We start from the raw sequence: 26577 nt of genomic DNA, 5'->3' as shown, positions 1-26577 counted from the left end.
GCCGCCCCGGCCCGGCGCCTCGGCCCCGTCGCCCCGCTCGCGTCGCCGCGGCCGCCGAGCGGCCCCCCGCCCCCGCGCCGCGGGCGCCGTCCCCACGCGCGGCCCGCGGGGCGCCCGCTCCCATCGATGCGTTCCCGCGGCCGATTGGTAGAGTCTGGCGGTGACGGAAATTGCCGAAGGGACTCGGCCGAGGCGGCCGGCTAAGCCGGCGAGTCTCGCGTGAGGCGGGGTGGGCTCTCGCGATGCCGGCGCGGGGAGGCGGAGGCGTGGCGGAAGTGACGCCCTCTCGCCCTTGAACCGCCGGAAGGGCGGCGGGGCGTTCGGCCCGGGGCTGCGCTCACAGACCCCCCCCCCCCCCCGGCCCCCCCCAGTTCTCCGGGACCGCGGGCCGGCCGGGCCCCTCTCTGCCTCCCCGGGGGGCGAGCGGGCGGGCAGCGAGGCTTCCCCTCCCTCCAAAGCAGGCAGAAGGCGGCCTGTGCCCGGCCCGGCGCCCCCGCGGGGAGCTGGAAGCGGGGCACCGTCACGCTTAACAGCAAGGCGGGCGGAAAGGGGGGAAGTGGTGGAGCGACGGGCTTGGGTTTTTTTGTTTTTTACCGCGTTCCTTTCGTCGCTCGTGAAGAATCGCATCGCAGGAGCTGAGGGCAAAACGGGCCTGGAAGTTAACAGTGGGGACACCTCGCAGTGTCGACACGGCTGTTGAGAACCCGTTAAGTGGTGTATTTACAGTAAATCCTTAAACGAGTGATTAATCCAGATCACTTACTGCCTGGAGATTTGTACTTCATGACTAAGCTCTGTGTCATCCTAGCACGCAGTAGGTACCACAAGGACTAGGAAATAAAAATAAGACCGTTGCTACCTCCCCGGTAGAACTTCACTACAGAGTTGCCCCGACTAGTTACAGTACTTACATCCCTAACTACAACCAGCACTTAATGTCATTTAAGAAGTTGACATGATTTTGTCGCTACCAAGCTTAGAAAACTGGAGTGCTAGCACCCAGCAGCATGATGCGGATCACTTAAAGAAAAAAAAAAATTATCTTTTTTCTCCTTTAAGAAAATTGTCGTTTTCAATCTTGTGCATCAATGACTGATGACTCCATTCCAGTCTGTTTCTTTTTTTTATGCTGTTCCCAAAAGAGAACAGGGGAAAGCTGCAGCCATGCTTACCCAGGAAGGTTTTGCAACTTAACGAAGTGGCACGGATGCAGTTACTGTCAAGTCCCCGTCTGAAAATCCTCACTCCACTACGGTACAGTTCCAGCCAGAGATTTACTTCTCAGAAGAGGCTGAGAAAGCAGTTCAGCCTCTTAATGAGAAGGGTGCCTTTAGCAATTAGTTTGTATCCTGCACAGAGACACTCAGCCACTCTTCTACGTCCCAGACTTGAAGACTTCACATCCTACCTCCTCTTCCCCGCCTCCTTCCGTTACCTGATATAAGGTCATTTTCTCTCTCCCTCTCCTAACAGGACTGGATGGACCCAGATTATTTCAGTTGTGAAAATATAATGTAAGTGCTCTTGAGCCATCTCTGGCTTAGAAGAGCCTGCATGTTCCACACCGTACCTCACTGATGTGTGATAACACATCACTGCTTGGAAGAATCTTGCTCTGGATGAATGATGTGAGTTCCAGTGCTAGAGAGGGGCTCAGTCCACTGCCAGCATCTCCTAGCAGACCAAATGAAACACAGACTCAATTTCCAAATAAAAAGTTGTAAGACAAACTTGTTTCAAGCCTGCTTTATTTTTCTAAAGTGAACTGAGACAAAGGAACTATTCAGTTTGATTACAGAATACTGTTAAGGGTTTAAAAAAAAAAAAAAATACAAAATGTACCGACAAAGAGCAAGCCTTGGAAGTTTTTCTGCTGATTTTTCTGCCACTCCCAGAAGCGAGCAAGTCCTATCTATAGTTTCAAAGAAGAGACCTATTTAAATACTGCTGGTCTAGTACTCTTCATAGAGAGAAAAAAAACAAACACACACCAAAACACATTTCCCCTAATGATATTTTAAAAAAATGCACACAGATGCATCATAAGCGTCTAGTCACACCAATTTACATCCAAAGAAAAATGGCTCAAACAGGTATGTACTCACATGCAGACGTCATGTCCCTTGCAACCTGACATCATTACTCTTAACATTTGCAGCCCGATGCCCAGATAGTTCTTAGGCTGCAGTCTGGTTGGGACAGTGACCGTTACCTCTTCCATTCTTCCCTATTTCATGTTGTTCATCAGCGTTCACTGATCCTCATAACCACAACCCTGAGAACAAAACCTTCCTTATGCTTAAGGTGCTTCCCACCCTGTCTGAAGCATTTGAATAGCAAAACATGCAATATTTTTTATGTATTTCAAAAGCAGAGAATTTTCAACAGTCATGTGCTTGCAAGTCAAATATAGCCATAGGCCAAAAAAATGTTCCAAGACTCAGGTATGTCCTACGTTAATTTTGTCATGTGGTAGAGTAGTACTATCAGTTGGAGGGGCTTTACTTTCAGTGAACACCAGCCACAGCAAGTATACTGGAAATAAACTGGTTTTGCCTTTATATCTTATTTTGCTTGGGGGGGGGAGAATGCTATACATCTTTTAAACTAATTTAACTGTTTTTTCCTCCCCTTTATACACACTTGTCTATATGCACACCACATTAGTGTTACAGCCTTATCTACACGAGTTTGAAACAGCAGTGCTGACAAACAATGGTGGCGTGCAACTTTCAGCAGGAAGCTTTTCTCAGTTAGCCTAAAATAACTCTGACTTGGCAGAAAAGTCCTTTTTATCTGTACACCTCTCTGCTGTTTTTGCCAGCATAGCGATTCATTAGGGTGTGATCTTTTTCACTCTCCTATGAAAGACTGTTGTATAGCTATGCCAAGAGACTTATCCGTATATAAACCAAGCCCACATGGGTTGACCAAAAGGTTTTTAAGTTTTTCCAAGCAAACCCTTTCTAATCTCAATGAAAAGGCATTTTATAAGCTCCCCTGTTTACATATCTGGATTGAATGAGAGTTTTACATACCTGCAACAGGTAACAAAAGAACCAATACAGTTTAAGACACTGGTCTGGTAACAACGCAAGAAAAACAAAAGTCACTGTTTTGAAATCAAAAATAGCTCTTGAAAAAAAAAATGGATCTCAAACATAGATCTCGAGAAGAACAGTCAGACAAAGAAGGAATTTCCTTCAAAAGAAAGCCCATCATTCTTTCCATTCAGCAATGGGTTTACCTGTCATTGTAAAGAAAGGAGCTTTTGTTTGACACTTCTGCATGGGGAATAGCCCCTTTTTTCATTTGGATGTCTTCAAATACCCAGTCTAAGCTCATCAAGTCACCTGTATCAGAAATTAGATTCGTGCAGCCAGCTTGAGGTCAGTTTAAGGTTCTTCCACAGATTTACCACTTCATTTTGATTTTCAAGCTTTTCTTGACAAAGTACCTCCTGATTGTAGAAGGATGTAATTTGAGACACAGCTTTATTTGTGGGAAAGCAATCCCCATCATCTCTGTAGTTGCCATCCTTCTGTGGATCGTTTCCCTCTTTTAATTCCATGGCTGGTCTGATCAAAAGACCATCCTCATTCATTCTGTAGCCTTTTATTGCTTTCTCCCTTCGTAGCTTCTGGATGTCTGCCAGCTGACGCAGCTCCTCTGGCAGCTCCATGCAAATGGGCTGATAAGGAAAAAAGAAAAGAAACAGAAAAGAAATCAGATCAATACATATGCATATGCATGCTCTACTTTTGTTAGTACCAGGTAAGAGCTCCCTCTGTAATTAGCCAACGGAACAGAACAATCGTCTCTCATTAGTTCTGTGGAATGTATCGACTACCTGCTTACACAAACAATACTTCAGCGGAAAAAAGTCCCCCCCATGCTCCTTCTTTTAAAGGCAACCCAAAGGGAAAAATATTAGACTTGCATTTATTGTTTACTCCTTTATTATGAAGATCTTCAAGACGTAATACTTCACATACGGGTTTTAGATGTCTCCTGAGAAACCTTTTGCACTATGAAGTTGTTGTAAACCCCCTAAAGAGGCATAACCAGTTCACGTTTGCTTATAGGAGCTGCTGCAAAGGCAGCTTTCCCAGCTTTTCATTTAAAACCATGGTATTCTATCCTATGGGTAAAGAAAAACCTTATGTAGAAAAAGCCAACATAGTTAACAAATCAATGACACAGCTGCTTAGGAAGTACGGGAAAGGAGATACACTCCTTGATCTGGTCCTGAGAACTGCATGGGACATTGTTGAAAATACTACATTCAAGGATCTGCTTCTTAACAAGGACTGCAATGCTCACCATCTTTCTAGGAACAACAAAAAAATCCATGGTTGCGTTCAGCTGTAGAAAGGGGAATTGCACAAATAAGGAAGCTTGATAAAAAGTAGTAAGAGGCAGACAAGCAAATTTAGTCCTAGCAGGTAGCATGGAGACAACGTCAAGACAACATACAAGCAGTATAGAGTAAACATTACCTAACAGCAAAAGATCACAGAAAGAGTGAAAGGAAATTGGCAGGACTACAGGTTAGGGGAATGGAGACAATGAAGTAAGCATCCTTCAGGAAAGCAAAGCCACATCTAAGTGAAGAAAATAGTAAGGATGAAGTTACAGAAAAAAAGAAGGGCAGGCCAGAATAATTTTATTAATATTTAACAAAAATATAACAGAACTATTAAAAAAATTTCTGTAAATATCAGAGGAGCACAAAATGTCAACCATGCTGCAGGGCTAAGTGATGATCAGAATATAGAAGCAGCATGGTAAAACCCACATTTTTTTCTCTTCTACATTCAGAACGAAAAAAAGTGCAGATTCCTGTATCAAAAACATTCATTATGTACCCAGAATCTGTTTCAGGTTGTCCCATAAATACTTAATACCAATACTTGAAATACAAACAGCAAGGTGGATTTCACCCCAAATTCCTGAACAGCGGAAAATGAAAAAGCTGAACTAGCAACTATAGCATCTTGCTTAAAACCTGCCTTGACACCCAGGGATTGGAAGATGGTAAACGTTTACAGGTTCCAGGTAAGATACCGGAGGCAACATGCTGGCAGGTCAGATGTCTGTGTGAGCATACTGGTAGAAACACTAAGAACAGAATGAGTGGATATACAGATGTGATGCACTGGAGAAGAGTTACCAGAGCATTTGTAAAGGGAAGCCATGCCTCACAAACCTATGTCTAGAAGTTTGCACAGATCCAGAGGAAGGCTAAATAATTCAGACAGGATTAAAGAAAAAAAGCAGAGCAAGCACGCACTTGAAACACCCCACCTTCAGTTCTGTTTAACTGGAAGAATGTACATCCAGCTTCCTAACTGCTACAGTATCCTACAGTGACAGGTAATCCACGCCCTAAACCATTTAAAGCTAAGTTGCATGAAATTTCAGGCTGTATGTTCATAAAGATTAATATGCATTGCGTGCAGTCCCAACTCACCTGCCAATTAGGAAAACTTCTGGTTTGGGCATGCAATTATATTTAGACAGAGAACAGAGTTTCTGCCATCACGTGTCATGAATGTGTTATCTGGTATTATATACTGCACTTCACCCTACCTACTGCAGCTTTACCTTAAGTGAATAGGGAAATCAACTCTGCTGCACAGGGATGTGCAACTCCCCTATGGTACCAGCGCTCTCCTTGTGAACTGTCACCACTTAAACAAGAAAACACTGCACTTCTAGGAGAACATGTGCTTCTTTACAGTGATGGGTTCCCAGGCTGCATTGCTTCTTTGAATTTTAAGTCCTAAACATCAGAATGCAGCTGCATTTCCAAGTACCTAAAAACACACTATATGAATCTACAAGGAGAGTTAGAAATTTAGCACATAGAGCTCCTTTACTAGCTCTTTTCTAGTGACAGAGCAGGCATAGAAACCCATTTTACTTGATGTCTGCATCCACAAGAACAATTACTCCTGGTAGACAGTTATTGCTGAAAAAGCAGGAAACTTGTAGAGACCTTCAGGGTGGGAAGTTTGCGTTGAGTTCTCCCCCTCAGTGGTAAGGAAGATTATCAGTTTGAGAAGATGCTGAAGAGGGAAGTTGAGGGTTTTGATAATGAAGTGCTGGGGATCAGAGGTTACTGTTTTGCATCTGGTTTGTGTGTAAAAAGTCAGTTGCTTAAGAGGGAGTGTCCACTCCCTCCTAAGGGAGTAGTTGAGAAGACTCAACTACTACTTGCAGGTGATGATGCAATAAACCACAGAAAGTGTCAACATACATTTCCCAAACTGTCAGGATCAATGAGATGCCTTTCCTTTTATTTCCTGGTTTTTTTTTCTTTTTTCTCCATTTTCTTCTTCATTCTCTTCTCCCAGTACTACATCAACAAGGGTATTGCATTATCATTTTTGGCTGCTGTGGACCACTGGCAATACTTTACTGTTGCTAGCAACTGCTAGGATGCATGACACCCATCTTTTCTGCAACTCTTTCCTGAAGGAAGCTCTAATCCATGAAGTTGCATCCTGCCACCTTGACAGCATGTCTCCCACCTGGCATACCAGCTCATGGGCCAGCTCCTCAGTATCTTCTATTAACCAGCAAAACAACTATCAAATGACAAAAGAATGTGTTTGGCTCTCCAGAAGCAAGGTTGAAGTCTTGTTGGAAGGGCTGCCCACTGGCTGACCATAAGGACTCTGTTTCTTTGCCATTTCCAGCAAAACATCTGAAAGATCAAGGGGAAGAAAAGATGGCTGAAACCTCAGGTGAAACCAGGACTACCACCAGTGACTGCTGCAATTGCTCACGAGAATTATGACATCCAAGTCGAAGACTCAAACGCACTATTTGCATGAAATACATATATGCTGCTTGCTCTGCTCTTACTAGTTTATTGCCTTCACAGCAATAAACTGTCATTAATCTCCATTTCTACCCACTTATCCATGGCCTCTGTTCCCATCACATTATTTATGAAAACTTGTCTTAAGTAAAGGGAAAGTACAAGCTTCTGTCAAAATAAGCTGGAACAAAACAAAACCCCCATCGGTTATGCATGTTCAAGAAACAAGGCAAAATTAGACACAGGTACATGCAATTATACATGTCTGAAATCAAGCACTCCTGAATACGCTGAAGGCCGCAAGGATGATCTGACCCTTGTAGGAGCTGTGCATTTAGCCAGAAAGTGATTCTTGTATTCTGCCACTAATGGGGGCCTGTTAGAGCATACAGAAAGTTCTCACTGAGGAACAAGGGATGCATGTGGAAAACTGACGGCAGAGACCAGGCATACAGAGCCCAAGGAAGGATGGTGACAATTACATTCATCAGTCTTATTCACACTAGTCTTTCCTCAACTGTCAGTGGAGGCAGTGATTCATAAGGGCAAGTGAACAGGCTTGGCTTTTAATCCATGATTATGCACATTCACTTTTCCTTGCTGCTATTTCCAAGAGGAGAAAAAACAGGGTCTGGTCCAGATCTGCTCCCAGAGGCTGAACCCCCTCATTCAACAAGAGAAGGAGAGAGTAGGTAACTGCCCCAATAGTCATTATTCAACATTATTGGTCATTACTCAGCATTATTCAATTCACAGGCAACCTCAGACTGGAAAGCCAAAGCATTTTTTTCACCAAGTATATCCCGATACTGTTATTACACACAAAAGCTGTTGGCATTACGAACTTCTGGATATGGCAGTGACCCAGGAAAGATTAGGAGGGTGCTACCCATGCTAGTCCAAGCTCGAGTTCAATGCTGTAAACCCTGATCCAGGAGCTGAGATTCAACATGTGACAGGTGGAGATTGGAAAGAATGTGGCTACGTATTCCATTCATCTTCAGTACTTCATTTTTAATGAAGTCTCACAATTGAAACTGTGTCTGTATCTGTATACTTGTTTTGCAAGTATAGTTTACATGAGAGTGTCATAAGTTTGGGGGAATGGGAGAAGGAAAAAAAAATAAATTTTTCTGTGTGACATGATGTCACTCCATAAGATCAGAAGGAACAAGAGCAGGCCAGGGAAGCATGGCTCTGTTCATTGCTCTAGTCAGGTACGACATACTCAAACACCTTTGTAGCCCAGAAACACAACAGAAGGCATTTCTACATAACTAACTTTCCCTTTGTCAAAAGGCTGAAGACCTGGTGGTTCTGTTCAGAGAGCACAATCCAAGAACTAAAACAGAACAGAGAAGGGCCTAGAAGAGGCTTCCTTACCTGGAGTGATGGAAGTTAGTTTCCAGATCAGATCATCTTCTCCAAGTGCCTGTAAATCAAAGAGGCCATGGTAACTTGGAGACTCTCTTGCCTAGTGGCTTTCACTCCCACAACTTTCAGGTAAAGTCTTGATGTACCACAGATGGTTCCTGCTCACTCAGGAATTATGTCCACCTTCCAATTTAGAAGCTGAAGTAGTGCAAGATATCTTTATGTCCCTGGAGCATTTATTGTCTTTGGCTTTGCTGCAGTCCTGCTTCAGCAACAGAGGCCTCTCTTCCAGTTCTCCAGCATGGAGAGAGCATAGTAGGTAACATATTTCAGATTTCCAAAATGTTTCCCTAGCATGGGTATTTACTTCAGAATCCAAGGAGATCATTACTTCTGCTGAAGTAGTGTTAGAACTGCACCAGATCATGCGTGGAGAACGCAGTCATCAAGCATAGGGACTCCAGTGTTGCTGTTGTCAGAGACCAGCTCCAAGGTGAAGTCAAGTTCATTGTACCAGACTGCTGTTCAACAAGGGTCCAAAGTGAAGCATGAGTGTAAACTGTAACTGGTCAGTGTAAAAAGTAAAATAGTCCAATAAAAGCATTTTCCAGGTAAGTTTCAACTGTAGCTCCACAAAGTGCACAGATGGCATAACACAGACCTTAATGATGGATAAGCTTTACTTCTAAGTATCTATGAAAAGGCACTAGAATAAATATGGGGGGGGGTGAGGAGGTGTAGGTATCTTGACTATTACTTCATTCTGAGAATCAGATTTGAATAAAGGCTTTTTGATTCAGGGAATTAATACAGACTCAGCCAGAAAACCTAGAAGTTGCATTAAGACAACTTTTTCTTCTTCTTTTTCTTTTTTTTTTCCCTTAAAACAGATTTAGCTGAACTCATCAACTTGCAAAGGATTCCCTTAACGTTAACTTTGTTTACTTACTCAGTGAAGAAACTGAATTAACAGACCAGATTTAACTAAACCAAACTCCGTATTTGGAGTTTAAATATGTATTGCAAGCAGATTTTAAATACAGTAGAAGCAACTTTCATTTGTGTTTCTTCTTGCAAGATGTAGAAACAACAGAAAATGATTAACAGTGAAATGATGGTGAAAATGGCTACTTTTACTAGCCATAGGACAAGATTTCTAAAGCAACTGCAGGAAGTATGATTATCAGATGTGATATTAAATAAATCTTCAAAATGCCATTTGAAATGCTCAAGATCAGATTAATTCCTTTGCTAATCTTATGGAATAAATGGATTTACAAAAGGATTGGCTTCAGCAACCTGAGTACCACTTTAAAAAAATTCTACAAACAAATAGCCCAATGCAAAACAGCATTTATACTCTTTTCACTTTAACAGACTGTTCTTTTCCCTTGTCTCATGCCTACTTTTGCATGCATTTCACATTGGAAATTCAGATGTCAAGCTCATTTTTTTTCCATGAACTATGAACAACCTTCTTTTTTTGGCAGCTCTCCTCTAAAAAGAAAAGGTTTTCAGATATGACCTCTTCTCTTCCATCTGTGAAGCAACTATGACCTCTTGTGGTTATCTAAACTAATCTCCTCCTAAATCCTCAATAATGGGATTTACTGCTCTGAGCTCTTAAGTAATTCCCAAAGGATTCAAGTCTGTGCTTGATTGCTTTGTTAAACCAGGGCAAAGAAAAAGACAATTTCTCCCGTTAAGATAGACCTGCATTCTCTTTTCCTAATAAATATTTCAAGACATTTACAACTGCAAAAATGAGGCGGTAACAGGATTTAATCATGTTAGTTCAGTCTCTTTGTGATGAATGGAGATGTCTAACTATTCATTTTTCACCCAAATTTAACACCTGCAACATCTTACATTGAGAAGATAGGAAAAGACACACCAATACCACTGCTTGTTTGGTTTGCATGGACCTCTTGTTTCCGTTAGTGCAGGAAGGCAAGCTCCTTAACCAAAAATCTCATTCCCCCCACCCCCCACCCCCTACCCCTGCTTTAAAAATTAACAAGCAATTACAGAAGTGTCCACCATGCAAAAGCCACTCCAAGGTATCTGGGCATGCAATACTACTGGTTCTATGTAACCAAATGTAACCAAAGAGGAACAGTGTTACTTGACCTATTTTTTTTTTTTTAAGATAACACAGGTGAGAATAAATTAGGATGACAAGAGAACTCAGAGATGCTTTTACAGAAATAAAAATCTTTGGCCAGCAAGCAACAACATTACTCAGAAACAGCCAGTATATGCAAAATAGCAGTAAAGATGACAGAATAGGGGAAAAATAGAACAAAATTTAGGGACTAAATGCTCTTGCCAAAACAAAGCAACTCTGGCAGCTTCAGGTACCAACACTCCACAACTGCCTGTCCCTCTTCATGCCCTTGCACATACACAGCCTCTAGTGAGCCCAGAGGTTCTCAGTCTCAGATGAGAGTGAACAGATGGCACATGTGCCTGTGCCTTAATAGCTGCAGCTCATCATCCACAATACTAACTTGAGGTGGATTTGTGCTAATAGACTGACATGAAATGCAGCTAGGTAGATGCAGACACCATCACTTCTGCTGCTGCACATAGAAAACAAAGTATGTGGCATAAAGTAGGGTGTACAGTTGCAAAAAAGGAAGCTGCTATAGGTAAGTCCTCCGAAGTTTATCCATTAGAGCCCTAGATCAAATCACTAACCACAGAAACAAGCAAAGATATTCCTACCTTTGTGCTCCCAAGGTGATCTCCAGACCCAGTCCGATAAGCATTTAAATAACCACATACTACAGTTGTTAGGTCAGACATCAAGTTATCCATTAGAGATGAGTGGAGCAGCAGAAGGTACATAGCCTTCAGAGCAAGTGCTTTAAGCAGAGGAGCTGGAAAAGGTCTCAAGAACCATATGTCAGGATTCTCCTGTGTATCCCAATGCAAATAAAAACAGTTATTTAAGTAGCAAAAATGATAACAAGCTTTTCATCACATTCTTCTGCAGTTTACAACCTATCTCCCAATGCTGATCTCTATTTTCAGTGCTACTGAATGCTTGCAGCTTCTAAGGCCATCTGTGTACAAGCCTGTGGATGTTAGAGAAGAGTGAATTTGGGAGGAGGGATTGCTGCTTCAAAAAAAACCCAAACAAAACGAAAACCAACACACACCTATTCCAGCATTTAATGCTAGGTTGTCTCTCACCCATCTCTGAAACTAGGTTGGATTCCTAAGAGCTGAGCTGAAAGATCTAAAGGGAAAAAAACCCCTCCCATCAAGGGAGGCAGGGAAGCAGCTGGGGATAGTAACATCTTCAGCCATCACAACTGGAACCAGAAGATGAAAATAAGCCCCAGTTAAGCTGCATGACCACAATATCCTGAGCAAAACTGTCACTATAGAGTGGCTTACACTGGTATACTTACTACCTACATATTATACAGTCATTTTCCACTTTTAGTCTTCAGACCAATAGGAGGATTTGGTCTGGTAAACAAGGAAGACACGTTGTCATTTGGCTTAGATTTACCATACAGAATTCTCTAAAATGAAATTTTGAGAGACACTATTAGAATTCCAAAACTTGTATAAAAATAAAGCTGTATTCAAATTAGAGGTTTCACTGAGTAGCTATTATAGCAATATCAAATAACATTTAATCCAGGTTTTCAAGAAAGACTTTAAGTCTATGAACAGACAGTAAAAAACCACTCAGATTTACTCAGGAAGTTACAAGACCAGTATGAAGGAAGAAAATATGCTCTGGCAGGAAAGAGATTGTTCCTATCCAGTCAAGAAACACTGTCTATATAGTCAGGTCTCATTAGGTATCTAGTTCCCATATTTAATAGCTTCTTTGGAAGTCTCCCCCCCTAAAAAAGAATAGCAAGGTCAGGTGATTAAAAACCCAGCAAAATGATGCCACAACTGGCACTAGCATATTTATATACTATTTGTTTAACTATTTTGATACCCTTCTACGATAAAGTCACTCGCCTAGTGGATGAAGGGAAGGCAGTGGGTGTAGTTTTTCTGGATTTTAGTAACGCTTTTGATACTGTCCCTCACAGCATCTTTCTGGACAAGTGGTCCAACTGTGGGATGAACGGGTTCACGGTGTGCTGGGTGAACAACTGGCTGAAGGGCAAAGCTCAAAGTGTTGTAGTGAATGGGACTACATCTGGCTGGTGACCGGTCACCAGTGGTGTTCCTCAGGGTTCAATTCTAGGGCCAGTTCTGTTCAATATATTTATCAGTGCTCTGGATGCAGGAATCGAATGCACCATTAGCAAGTTTGCTGATGATGCCAAACTAGGAGGTGCTATTGACTCTCTTGAGAGACAAGAAGCCTTGCAGAGGGATCTAGACAGATTGGACCATTGAGCTATGATTAATGGGATGAAATTTAACAAGTTGAAACACTGGATTCGGCACCTAGGATGGAGTAACACCGAGCACAAGTATAAATTAGGAGAGGAGTGGCTAGACAGCAGCCATGCAGAAAGGGATCTGGGTGTGCTGGTTGACAGCAGGCTCAAGAGGAGTGAGCAGTGTGCCCTGGCAGCCCAGAAGGCAAACCTCATCCTGGGGTGCATCAAACACGGCATAACCAGCCGGTCAAAAGAGGTGATTATCCCGCTGTATTCAGTGTCGGTGCAGCCTCACCTTGAGAACTGTGTGCAGTTCTGGGCCCCACAACTTAAGAAGGATGTGAAGGACCTTGAATGCGTCCAGAGGAGGGCAATAAAGCTGGTAAAAGGGCTGGAAGGCATGTCCTATGAGGAGCGGCTGAGGACTTTAGGTTTGTCTAGTTTGGAGAAAAGGAGGCTGAGGGGCAATCTTATTGCTCTTTACAGCTTCCTGAGGAGGCAAAGTGGAGAGGGAGGTGCTGATCTCTTCTCCCTGGTATCCAGTGACAGGGCATGTGGGAATGGTTCAAAGCTGCACCAGGGGAGGTTTAGACTGGACATTAGGAAGCATTTCTTTACTAAGAGGGCGGTCAAACACTGGAACAGGCTTCCTAGAGAGGTGGCCAATGCCCCAAGCCTGTCAGTGTTTAAGCGGCATTTGGACAATGCCCTTAATAACATGCTTTAACTTGGTCAGCCCTGAATTGGTCAGGCAGTTGGACTAGTTGATCTTTGTAGGTCCCTTCCAACTAAAATAGTTTATTCTATTTATCAAGCTTACGTTCCCCAGATCATAGGAGCTCCTGGCCCATTAATTTTTCCCTTGCTTGTCCCCATCTGAAAGATTAACGAAACTAAGGACAATAGAGAATAATGATTTGGCAAATGCCGCTGAACTGCACAAGTGAGAAAAAAATCACTACTCTAATTTTTTCATTCTAACAGTGCTGGCAATAAAAGTTTCCTCTTTCCCTATTTGACTCAGGATTCATTTTAATGAACTTGTTCTGTTGGAACTAGGTTTCAGAATTAGTCAAAATATATTAAGATATCCGGAACATTTTTTACCCGAGTTATATATATATCATCTATTGTACAAGCTTTGTGGTTCTTCAAAACCTCAATTTCAAATAAGCTATTAGGAAATACCAGCATAAGCACTGACGCCAACTAGAGCTTGCATCTGTCTCCCAAGTCAGTGTTACAAAATGTCCTTAACGACAGCAATTTGACCACTGTATAGCATCATGCTCTTAAAAAAACCTGACAGCAACATCTCAAGATGGGCAAAGCACAGCTCACAATTGAATCTTTGGAAGGTGCCTCACTGAATCACTCACTGAAGCCATCTTCTGCCTGCACTTCATGATGGCATCCCATTTGGAAGGTATCTTCAAGTGCTGCATCAAACACTCCTGTAACGTGCAGACACGATCCGGAAAGAAGCCACCTGTTGCCATGGAGAACTGCAGAGCATCAGCAACCTGTGATGGAAGGGATCAATATGCCGTGACCAGCGTTTGTTAACCCAAGGCAAAGAATGTGGAGGTTTGACAGTGGGGATGCATATTAGAAGTAAAGTACGCTGCAAACAAATTAATCAGAGCTAGTAATCTGACTCCTTAAAGCTGTTAAGTCACATAAAAGGTTAAATTAAGTTTTAATAATGACTTCTATAAGTTATATGTTGCATTAGTCTAAGGCTCCTTCTAGCCCAGCACTCTTGCCTCCAGACAGCAGGTGGTTAGGAGCAATATCAGAAGAGAGTAAACATACAGTGCTACTTCCCCAGGATACTTACAGTTTTGCCTTTTATCTAAAACCTGAAATAGTGATGCAATGTAAGGAAAACATGATGCAAGAATATGTAAGTTGTCAAAAACCTTTTGCCTAAAACCTTATTTTGCCAGTAAGACTTGTCTTTGACAGCATACAGAGCCAGAAAGGAAGCAAACAACAGCCTCCAGCAGCAACTGCATGGCATGGTGTTTGCTTGTTTTTCATCCTGGTTTCATCCCTTTTACCCTTTTGCAGTAAGAGCAGGAACAGCCCTGAGTCTTGTCCCTAGCCAGAGAACACAAAGATGAGTGGGACTATTGCAACAGGTGCAGAGAGAAGACAACAGAAAAGGGAAGCCTGGAAGAGAGTCCACTCACCAGGGCAATGGAGAGGAAAAAACAAAAAGCCTGCATCCACACTCAGAATCTGAGACTGAGCTATCTGTCTTTACAACAACCTATCCTTCAGACTTCCTCTGCTACTCAAACGCCCAGATTCCCACTCTGGTCCCCTGAAATCCCCACTGATCTCTCATAGCCCTTTTCTCGTTACTACTCTCTCCCAAGAAACCTTGAGCCAGCACTCAATACAAGCATCCACAATCCAACCAACAAAACCATGAGCTTACAGGCCAGCCCAGTTTTACTGCAAGGGTTACAGCTAAAGCCACTGTTTGTACTGTTCCACCATATACTGCCCATGTGCTACCTAGATCAGACCACGTAGCAGTTGGCAGCACCAGCTCAGCTCCTGCAATAGTGACTGCAGAATTTTAACTGACCTCTTCTGGCCTCTTATAGTAAGGGTAAATTCCAAGACCAAACCCCCATTCCTAACTTGCCTATAAAGTCTTTGGGGGGAAAAAAAAAATATCTCTTCCTGTCCAATAGCAAAGGCAAACAAGCTGGTATGATTTATTAATAACTAAAGCTGCCTCTAAGGCATCAGCTAACTAGCTAACTGCTACCTTCTCTGGGAGAGAAGCCATGTATTGGCTAAGCCTACCAGAAGGAAGTGCTAAGCCAATCCATTTACTGAATTTTCAAGGAGTAAAAGATTGTATGAAGGTATTATGAAGAAAATGCAAAACATTAGAGCACCACAAGTAGAATAAGCCATCTTGGACTAAGGAGAGGAATGTCCAACCTCCTGCGCTCTGTGGTAGGACAAAGAATCTAGGACTGCCTATATTTCTGCTAAGATGACTACATTGGTACAGTTCAAAGAAGTCTACAACGACCAGCTGAAAACTGGCAGGAAACATACCTAGAGAAAGGAACTGCAACAATTCAAACTAATGAGTTCACTGAAGAGAAGAAAATGGAGAAGAACCAGGTAAAGCTTACCTTCACTGGATTATAAGCACAAATCACCAGGTGACAAGGAAGTTTCCATCACTTATTACTCAACAGTCTTTTGTATTGTACTTCTGACCACTAAAGCCTTCTCTGGCTTTTCACTCTCAGTGGCCAAATGCAGATGAAGAGGAACCTCAGGAAAGACCTTCTCAAGCAATCAGTTACTTTTACTCAAAGTCAAAACAAAGATGATGTTCAAATCTATGGAAATATATTCCATTATTCTAGATGATTAGAGAGAGAGTTTCTAGTAAAAAAAATTCAATGTTTTCCAAACAAGGAGAGAAAAGACTTAAATATTTAAACAAAAATGAAAACATCTTTGTGATCAATATTCATAAAAAGTCTAATCTGAATGAACGAGGTTATAGAATAAACTTGCCCACAATGAAAACAATTTTTTTAACTTTCACTGTGAAAAATCTTTGTCCAAAATTATTGCATGCTAATGGCTTGGATTCAAGGGTAGAAAAACTACAGCATCCTAAAGAGTAGTGTATGTGCATTGATCTGTGGAATCAGACAGCAGCTGTGACTTCTTCACTTGTACATTTTACGATTAAAACTTGCACGGACCTCTGTCTTATGGAAAGTCTCAAGCTATCAAATTTTCTTTATTCTTTCAGCACACAGCTCTAGGAAGAATTGTATTATTTCTTTTGGTAGTACACAGATACACAACCAACAACATTTTACAATAGGCAGGGATTTCAGAGTGTGAGAATGCTCTAGCCTCATGATGCAGCATAGAACTGTCCCAGAAGGCAATGTTAGGGATGTAAGCACTGACAACAGTCAGTTGCCTGCTCACTATGCAGCTTTTTAGGCTGCTATAGCCCAACAGGGACACCCCCTGCCCTCACCAAGGCAGTCAAATGTGAAATAGCAGTATCAGACTTCCACAAACATTATCACTGAAATACTTCAACAGGTGATGCTTAAGTACTATAAGAACATCAATGGGAAAGACATTGAAAATCAGAAACCTTTCACTGCCATCCTCTACGTGTTGTGTTAATCAGATTAAGTTAGTTATTGCAAGGAATAAACAGTTGCAGCAACTGGCCAAAACCTGGGATAAATAACACTTTTCAAATTATGCAGGTGGGTTCCCATCTAAACGAGAGTTCTTCATTCCATTGCTGTGTTTTTTAAGTAGAGTCTCACTTGTGCACACAGCCTGTTCCAATTGTAGCAACACTGGGAAGCTGTCTCTAAGAAGTGCTTCACAAAAAGCATCTATGAGAGTTTGCTCAGAGGTATCTCCCAGTTATTTGCTCCAGCAGTACACAGTAGAAGACAAGACAGCTTAATTCCACAATATCAGGTACCCTGCAGGGTAGCCAAAACCAGACTACTTCACTAGCTTGCTTACATTAGAAGTAGGATTCAGGCCAATGAATCAGAGTAATTGAATCTAAGCCTAGAGATCTATCAGTGCAAGAAAAGCGTGCATGTCAGCTCATACCAAGACAACAGAACAATGAGTGCAACTCCATGTACTTTAGACCTTACGGTGGATAGTTCTCATTAGTTACTTCCACTGTAGTGGTTACATGTTCTAGACAGTACAGTTGGGAGCACTGGTAGGAATTTTCATCCCGACCTTTTTCATGCAGTCAAGACTTAACACTGACTGATATTTGACCTGTAATGGAATGACATAATCTTTAGGGACAAAAGGCCAAACTAAGATAAGAAAGGTACCGAGAGAAACCTCTGCTGTATACAGCTTACTACATAGACCAGATTAGGGCTTTGAAGAGTTACTATAGGCAGTCATATCTATGACATGAAAAGTCAGTATATATGCAAGGACAAGTCACACATAACTATGTGTAACATATCCATGCCCATTATGAAAGATCATAGCCATTATTTTATTTTCTTCTCTCTCAGAAGGCTCTAATTCTCCTGTTAGTCACACAAGATTAACTACCACAACTACCAGGGCCAGCACCAGCTAAAACAGATTTTTGTGGTAACCTGGCCTGTTCTCTCACTTCCACCACTGCTTTTATTAGCAGGTGCTTCCCAGTGCAAGATACCTGTCATGTGAATCTGTTTCTACACTTGTGAAAGGGGCAGAAAGTATAACAAAGAATATAAAGCACAAGCCAGCCTAGCTCCTGTTTAAGTCACAGTGGCCTCAGGCTGCGCCAAGTTTAATCAAGATCAGTTAATGCATCTTTAAAAAAACACATTAAACTTGCTGCTAATATTAGACATTAACTACCTTCTAAAATAGGTCTACACAAGACTCTAAATAACACTATCAGCCTTGTCTGCTAGTTCTTTTTAGCTAGAACAAAACCACTACATTTACATGGTTCAACAATTGTCACATTCTAGCAATGTTAAACCTTCTCTTAGAGAATGCCCTGAACAAGGCTGAAGTTTCTCTTGTTGAAACATTTGTTCCCAACCAGAATATCTGAAGGGTACCTGTGTATCAAAGACATTGAAGAGAAGGACACCGTACTGGTGAAACAGGCAGTCTGAGATCCAGCGGCAGTCATGCATGACCTGAAGCAAGAAAGAACTGTCAGACAAATATGTGTCCAACTGCAACTTTTTTGGTGCAGATAGATCATTATATATGTATATGACCTCTGCGACCACAAATGTCCTCACACACCCTGTACCCTTACCTTCAAGATGTTTTTATCTTCCAGCACCATTCGTAATCCATTTTTGAAAGCCTGAGGTCCCAGAAGGAAGATATCAAATAGAAAAATACGGCTCTTTGTTGCCATCTACAACAAATTCAGTTGCAGTGAAAATGAGCGAGGGACAGAAGAACAAAGGATTTGAAAGTAGGAGAGAATGCACTGTTACCCACAAGCCATAAACTCCTATGTACAGGCTTATGTTGGGCACAGCAGATTTAGTTTCCTTAACGCAAATTCATAACCAAGTCTTGTTTTTTCCAGAGATGCTCAGAGACTCTCACAATAATTAGAAAGAATGACCCAGTAGTCTACTACACACAGTTAAATACAGCATTTTGAGACACAGCAAGAGCAAACCCTATGCACAGTACTTAAAATAAATTCCTACACCTATTATAGTGACATTTTTAAAGAACCACTTCCAACAAAATTCTTGTGCCCATAACATTCCTTTCATTGTCAAAGACCACTACCAAAGAAATAAAGGACATCATTTTCCATCCTAGCATTTCAAACAGGATATAAAATTTAGGTTTTGCCTGTGTTCAAATTCATAATGGTTTAACAAAAGCTGTTATTTGAAAGCAATTTAGCCATACCAAAGCAGACATTTTGTGGACACTTACTTCTGCATAAATGAGTTAAGTTTGAAGCATGAACTCCCACACAAGTTTTTGCTTTGGATAAACACACTCACTTTTAAACCTATTTAAAAATAAACTAAGACAATTTTATGCCAACATATTAAGCTGTTTTCCTTTCTGTCCCTTCCTTTTCAGATGCTGATACTATGACAGCTAATTAAGACACTGTATCATCTTTAGATGGATTTTACTTCTTCAATTATATTGTCATTGTGATTAGGTCTTGCAGTTTTTCAATAAGTAACAGCTGTACTAGTGTAGTACCTCTATCTGTATACAAGTATATAAAGATGGCAAGCCAAATATGTTACATTGTTAGATACAAATGTATAAATTACATACAAGTTTAGTAATTATTATATTGCCTTATAATGACATAATTCCTTCCGTAACAGGTCTTTTATGAAATACCTGATCTGTCTTGAAGAATATCATATCCCTTATCAAAACAGTAATGTGAGTAAGTCTTAAACACAGGCTAATCCCCAAATGTTTCTCAGTTATGCCTCTGTTTAGTAGCATATTTTGGGAAATACCTGCCTCTTACCTCAAGCCATGAGAGTTTTCCGTGACGACACAAATTAACACCGTCTCCTGCTACACTGACAACACACTGCTGTTTTAGGTGCAGCACCTAATGAAAAAAAAACAGGGATAAAATAAATAGTGTCAGAGAACGATAGGCAGAAGGACAAATAGTAAAACCGTGATTTTTCTGGTCATGATTCATATTTAAAAAGATAAATACAGATCAAAACCCACAATGAATCTCAGATATATAGTGATCCAAGAGAAACCGACACAGTGTCAGTCCAGTTACAGGCACACAGCTGGAAATTCCACAACTAGAAACATCAATGATAGGTTTAGCAGAGATTACGGATAACTAAAGAATATAGACTCCCCTGATCTCCTCCCAAGAAATTCTCCTAAGTAGGTTGTAGGAACTTCTTTAAGATCACATAAAGAAGGTGTTCCTTTCAGATGAAAAGGAGAACTCATTTTCTAAGGTATAAAAGAAAAACCTGTTACTCTCAAAGACACAGAAAGTTTTCAGACAATTAAGATAAAGCAACCTGTAGTGCACATGTAACACAAGAGTAGAAGGCATAAACAGAAATAAAAAAGCCAGCTGCTTTTTCAAGCAACAGTTAGATTCTTCTGTAAGCAGGGAAATCTCTTCCTGTGGGGGAAGAGCTTCTTCCTCTGTACGTGCAATAGATTTACCATAATAAGAGCCCAAATCCCAACAGATGTTACTGCAAGACAAAATGGCATGGAGAACCTACAGTATTGCTGGTCTAATTCAGGATCTAAAAAACGCTATTAAATTTAATAATAAATCTACCATTGGCTGCAAGTTCTGAAACAAAGCCTTTCTATCAAGTCTGCTTATGTTATTATACATGATTTAAGAGAAGAAGGTCCAGGCACGTCTGAATTCCAAACACCTACAAAACAACATGATCAATTCCCTCTCCAAATGCCAACAAATCCTCATGTTGTTCCCTTCCTAAACAAAATAATTGTTCACTAAATAGTGATACTGGTCTTTCACCTCAGATACTGGTGATACAGAGTCTGAAAACAGCAACCAACACACACTGATACAGATTCACATCCACCCACTACAAACTCACATACATTGCACTCTCTCCCTGCATATATGCACACTTTAAATATACTTTGATGCCACCAGACATACCATTTGTACTTGACTTAAAGAAGCCAGTTACTACCTATCACTCAAATTTCACTGCAGTCTGCAAAAGTGATTTCCAGTCTAAGACATCACGAAGCAGTGCTCACAATCCTGCCGCTTAACGGATCTACTGACAATTAGAACGAACAGGCTTAGAAGTCACATACACTGCATAAGAGCTTTCATTAGTACTTACTGCTGAGCCAAATTTCTGCTGAAAAGAATCAACAACTGTGTACTCCACGTTCTCTTCTTCCTTCTCCTCTAAAAGAAAGACAGAAAAAAAAAAATCATTAGATGCTTCCTCTGCTTGAATGAACTTTTGTCATGGTTTAACTCCAGCTGGCAACTAAGCACCACACAGCCACTCACTCACTTCCCTCACAGTGGGATGGGGGAGAGAATCAGAAGGGTAAAGTGAGAAAACTCGTGGGCTGAGATAAAAGCAGTTTAATAGGTAAAGCAAAAGCTTTATGCACACACAAGCAAAGCAAAACAAGGAATTCATTCACTACTTCCCAACGGCAGAGGCAGGTGTTCAGCCATCTCCAGGAAAGCAGGGCTCCATCACACCTAACGGTTAGTTGGGAAGACAAAATGCCATCACTCCGAACATCCCCCTGCCTTCCTTCTTCTTCCCTCAGCTTTATATGCTGAGCATGACGTCATATGGTCTGGAATATCCCTTTGGTCAGTTGGGGTCAGCTGTCCCAGCTGTGTCCCTTCCCAACTCCTTGTGCACCCCTAGCCTGCTCGCTGGTGGGGTGGGGTGAGAAGCAGAAAAGGCCTTGACACTGTGTAAGCACTGCTCAGCAGTAATGAAAGCATCCCTGTGTTATCTACACTGTTTTCAGCATAAATCCAAAACATAGCCCCAAAGCAGCTACTGTGAAGAAAATTAACTCTATACCAGTGAAAACCAGCACAACTTTGCACAAGGTATATATCTTAGTTGTATAATCACTCTACTTTTCTGGTTTAGCTGTTCGGTTCTTCCCTCTCTACTTCCTGAACATACCCAAACAGATTACTGAACTGTCTGACTGATTCAGATGTGTACAGTTTAGAGCATGACCCAAAATTCTGTTTTTTTGACAGAAAAACTGGCTGTTTAAAAGTGAGTTGCAGCATTACTTTTTGTCACTATGATGCATAAAGGAAACAAAAAAAAAGCACCCTAATGCCCAGGCTTGTCCAGGGAAGGAAAAAGCTTGTGACAAAACTAACAGACAGTGACACCACAGAACATAGACAGCTGAGTGATCAAAGGGGCAAAGAGAATTTAAGCCAGATTTTAATATTTTTTAACACCTGCTTAACAACATCCAATGAACAGGTACAGAAGGGTTCTCTTAAAGATTCTCCCTTCTCTTTAGGTAAGATGTAAATGTTAATAATATGCATCCATGACAACACAAGGACAATCCTCTAAACTCTAAAATAACAGTCAATTGAAAAATCATAAGAACAAATTTTTAAAGGGTCTCCCAGATCATATCAAGCCTTGCTCATTTTCTTCCCCACTAAGTAGGTAAACGCAGCTAACCTTCCTTTAGCCTATACAGCTCTTGCACTCTTGTCATGGCTCTACAAGAACAGAACGAGCTGATCACATTTTGGATCTGTACCTGCATATGTGTATAGAGCAAGAACTGCACAACCAAATCAATGCAAGCATGTGATAGGCAGCACAGAACCAAAGAGCAACAGTCTTATTGAGCTTTGAGTTATCTATCATGCCACATATATTTCAGGAACGATTATAAGATTAAAACAATTACCAGAGAGGAATGCTCACTGGCTGAAGCACTTCAGTTTCTCCAAAAGATCACTTGTGCTGCTCAGCCACTTTTACAGTTGATGAGAGCTACAGGATAAGCATTCCGGAAAGCAGATGAGTTTCCTTCTGATACTGTTAACGTATCTGCAGGCAAAGAGCATATTTGCAGATAATGTGCTCTGTACCTATCTTTCTGTGACCATTGTTCCTTCAGAACACATCCTGTTTTGATACAGGCAAATCAAGAGATCATAGCCTCTGGGAAAGATGTTGTATGACAAAGACAAACTAACTACATTGCTTGACTAATATCCGCATTACCTGAGAGGGAGTATTTTAAGCTATTTGAGGGTCTGAGCTGGCTCTCTTGGGAAATGCAAGAAGTCCACGGGCCACAATCTGCTGGTCCTGTGTCCACTTGTTTGTTCCCTTCAACAGCTGAAGTGCACCTGCACAAGCAAGGCAACCGTACATAGCACAGAAGTCAAAACATTACACATTCTACCAGCACGGACATTTTAATAAAGAAAATTATTTCATCCAATGCCATCTACCTGTGTCCAGACAATGAACTGCTGCATGTGAAGCAACTTCCTAATCCAATGTGCATGGTTCTTAAAGATCTTGAAGCTACCCAACACTAAGCTTATTTTGCACAAAAGGACCTTTATTTCAGATAAAATTTCACACTTATTCTTAAAGTGAAAGGTGAAAGCAGAACCTGAACACATTTACTGCAAAGGTCAGCAACAGTTTCAAGGGAAGAAAGAGCTCAAAGTACAAAGAATGAAGTACCTGACCTGAGCCCAAGAACAGATATTTAAATTGCATGGTAAGCCTTTACACTGAATCAATAATATTTGATCCATTAGTTAGTTACTGTAATTAGAGGGTGATTTTACAAGTTTGCCAACACATAAAACAGTTATATCTACTGAAACTTTACTGTAATCATACAGAAGTTATTAAATCATATAAAGGGACCAGAAAAAAAAATAGAGTTAGTAAACATTCACCTGACTGAAAGATGTCACATATAAGATGCTTAATTTCTATGACAGGACAGTCTGTCAAGAATACTTCACTGGAAAATATGACTTACTAATATAAATTTCCTTATATTGACATGAGAACACCCCATTATGATTATAGAGCTCCAATCACATGCATCTCTATCTCAATAGAATAAAACATAAAAACCCCTTTCTGATCAGCCTTGAGATATAGCTGAAGAATCTTGTATCCAAAATTGTATTTAAAGGATTAACACAGGGATCTGCTACCGAGGTGAGCATACTGAAGTATGTGTTAACATAGGCTTACTCAACAGGGAGAAAGAAGACAAGACAGCAGCAAGCAAGAAGACTGCTGCTAATCACAATTTTATGTGTTTTTTAACTATATTTTATGGACTATTTGGTAGACAGGACTTCATTCTACTTAAGAGAAAGAATAAACTATTCAAATGTGGTCTTCTGATGAGACTCAAAGCAAAGCCATCTAGGAGCATGGGTGTGCACGAGTCTGAAACATATTTTTACCAGCTTCCCAAAGTCACATTTACGTACGTTTTGAGAGCATCTGTATAAACCTAACCTTCCCTGTGCAATTGTCCTGGAACTGTTTCACCACAGAAGAAATGCTCATAGAAATCCTCCCCGAAACCACAAGCCAATCAGAAAACAAACCAAGCAAATTCTTCTACCTAGGAATGCTAGTGGTAAGAAAAGAAAAAAAAAAAAGGAAAAAGCAAAAAGCAAGAGAGAGAAATTGTAAGCAATAGCTTGGAAGAACCTTTTACACAGTGAAAGTCTTCCGCTCACTGCCTTGTTCACCCCCTTAGAGCAGAGAAATACAAACTTGGCACAGCTGAGTCTGAACATCAGTATTATACTAAATATAAGTGGTGGCTCCCTTAGCAAGCACATCCCACCCCTTCTCCTACCGTGAAAGGAAGGAAACATTTCAACGTACTCAGAGAGCATTGCTGTTCCCTTCCCTGAATCTGGTTCATCCAGCAATTCCACTGCAATAGAAACGAACAATTTATACTCTAGTGCTGACAAGCAACTTTTTGACACTTGTTATCTCCCAAAAAAAGGAGATACTAACCAATCCTAACCACCATAGGACACAGCCATACATATAAAAAAAGAAATTTAACTCAAAGTATAGTTTAAATAATTTTAAATTCACTCTGATGTACAAATCTATATAAAATAACTTACATTGGTAGCCTAGATAAGGTGTATTTCAGAACTCCAGCATTTAAACAAGACTAACAACTTCGCATCCCACCAAAACAAAAGTCAGTATTGAACTACAACTAACTACAGACTATTACATATACATTAAAGGAGGTATAAGGAAAAAGGTAGAATGGAGTCAGTTAATCACTTGATAAGTCTAAATAGCTGCCTTCTAGCTATTTCCCCCTCAGCACTTTGCTCCTTGTCCCCAAGCAAAGCAGATGCCAAGAGAAATGCACAGGACCTTTATACACTAGAAATGTTTTTCTTAAATAATCCCATATTCTTATCACTACTGAATCACAGAAAGTGGCTCAGATAAACAGACCATTTAATAGAGATGCTTTTGCCTGTGTGAGTAAAAGCAAAACCAAGTTAACTAGAACTTTAAGCAATTTAACTTCCCAGCAGACTGCATTAGTGAAAGTCTTGCACGTATATGAACATACACAAACGAATGTAACTTGCCTTCAGGGGGCACACTTATCTCAACTGATTACCTTTGGAGTGGTTACTTTCATTAGTGGTCTTATTGGACTTTATTCATTATTTAACTAATAAGCTTTCATGCAGTACAGTCACAAGACCCTCACAAAGTGGGGAATTATTATTATTTCACTGATAGATAATTGGGGAACAAAAGTTGTGTGTTTTATACAAAATTCAGCATCCTACTGATTTTAGAAGATGTGCAACTGAAGAATTCAGCATCCTACTGATTTTAGAAGATGTGCAACTGAAGAATTCAGCAGAGTTAGCAAAAAATGGGATTTAAAATGCTGAACTAAAAGTAGGCATGATCCCTGTGCCCCAAACTGCAGCAAGAAAAGCCTCACCATTGACTATTTCATGGCCAAAAAACATCTTTACTCCTGGAGCGCTTCTGCCAGTTTCTAAGTTCTTCACTGAAATGAGGGAGGGGAAGAAAATACAGACATACATCAAGCTCTACTGTTTGGAGTAAAAGCTTATCATCTGCAGAACAAAGCAAGACCATAGGACCGGGCAATACTAGTAACTAGGAAAAAAAAAAAAAATCCGCCAATGTGTTATTTTAAGCGACAGCTCTTTTGCTCTACAGAAGAGGGTTTCCATAAGGCGACCGTGCACCGAGTAGGACACAATTTAGGGCTGCTACACCTACGCAGTCTCACAGCTGAGAGCACAGGCAGGTGCTGCTAACTCCTACTTTACGTTTTATTCGTCCCAGGGCCCGTTCTGCCCCCCGGAAAGCACCCGCGGGCACGCTCGGCATGTCAGCCTTCCCACGCCAGCGGTGACGAAGCGTCCACCGCCGAGCCAGGTCCCCCGTCCGCCAGCTCCCTTCCCTCAGCGACCGGGCTCACGGCGCCGGGCCGGCCCGCGCCCCTCCCGCTCCCCCTCACAAGCTGAGGCGGCGCGGCCCTGCCCGCCGCCGCCCCCCTCCCCCCCAAACCTGTCCGCAGGAGGAGGCTCCGGTCGGGGTTCACGTGCTGCAGCACCCCCTGGAAGACGCCACATTTTAAGGTGATTCTAACGGTTCTCCCCACAACGGCACCGAAGCGCTCGCCGCTGAGGGCCATACGGCGGCGGGAACGGGGCTCCCCCAGCGAGACACCTGCGGCACACGGCAAGGGAGGGGCTGCGGCGGGACGCCGAGGCCCCGCCCACGCCCCGGGGGCGGGGCCATGGGAGCCCACACCCAATCACGGAAGGGAAACTTACGGAGGGCAGCAAGAGCCGCCCCGCCCGCTGGCAGCGGTAGGCCCGCCTCTGCCTCGGCGGTAATGGCCGCCGAGGGATGACGC

At 41.7% G+C, this 26577-nt stretch overlaps 1 protein-coding gene across 5 annotated transcripts; it reads right to left on the bottom strand.

The window, feature by feature from the left end:
* Positions 1-1572: 1572 nt before the first annotated feature.
* On the bottom strand, positions 1573-26557 carry EXD1 (exonuclease 3'-5' domain containing 1). 5 transcript variants are annotated; one of them, XM_075030720.1, is made up of 12 exons: positions 26495-26557; positions 26226-26387; positions 25627-25695; positions 24516-24567; positions 22863-22990; positions 20958-21025; positions 19607-19693; positions 18395-18499; positions 18189-18269; positions 13947-14090; positions 10931-11122; positions 1573-3691 (listed from the first exon to the last, which is right to left on the bottom strand). In XM_075030720.1, the coding sequence occupies exons 2-12, from the start codon at positions 26350-26352 to the stop codon at positions 3359-3361; spliced, it is 1386 nt and encodes a 461-aa protein (XP_074886821.1). In that variant the 5' UTR covers positions 26353-26387; positions 26495-26557; the 3' UTR covers positions 1573-3358. The 5 variants fall into 5 exon arrangements, 4 of the variants coding, with proteins under 4 accessions (XP_074886821.1, XP_074886822.1, XP_074886823.1 ...); XR_012650792.1 differs by lacking the exons at positions 1573-3691; positions 26495-26557 and adding exons at positions 6263-6712; positions 8213-8724 and having other exon boundaries at positions 26226-26423; XM_075030721.1 differs by lacking the exons at positions 24516-24567; positions 25627-25695; positions 26495-26557 and having other exon boundaries at positions 26226-26398.
* Positions 26558-26577: the final 20 nt, after the last annotated feature.

Source organism: Buteo buteo, chromosome 6 (assembly GCF_964188355.1).
Source record: "Buteo buteo chromosome 6, bButBut1.hap1.1, whole genome shotgun sequence".
NCBI lineage: Eukaryota > Metazoa > Chordata > Aves > Accipitriformes > Accipitridae > Buteo > Buteo buteo.
Note: the sequence above shows the minus strand (reverse complement) of the source record. Positions and strands in the feature narration are given on the sequence as shown.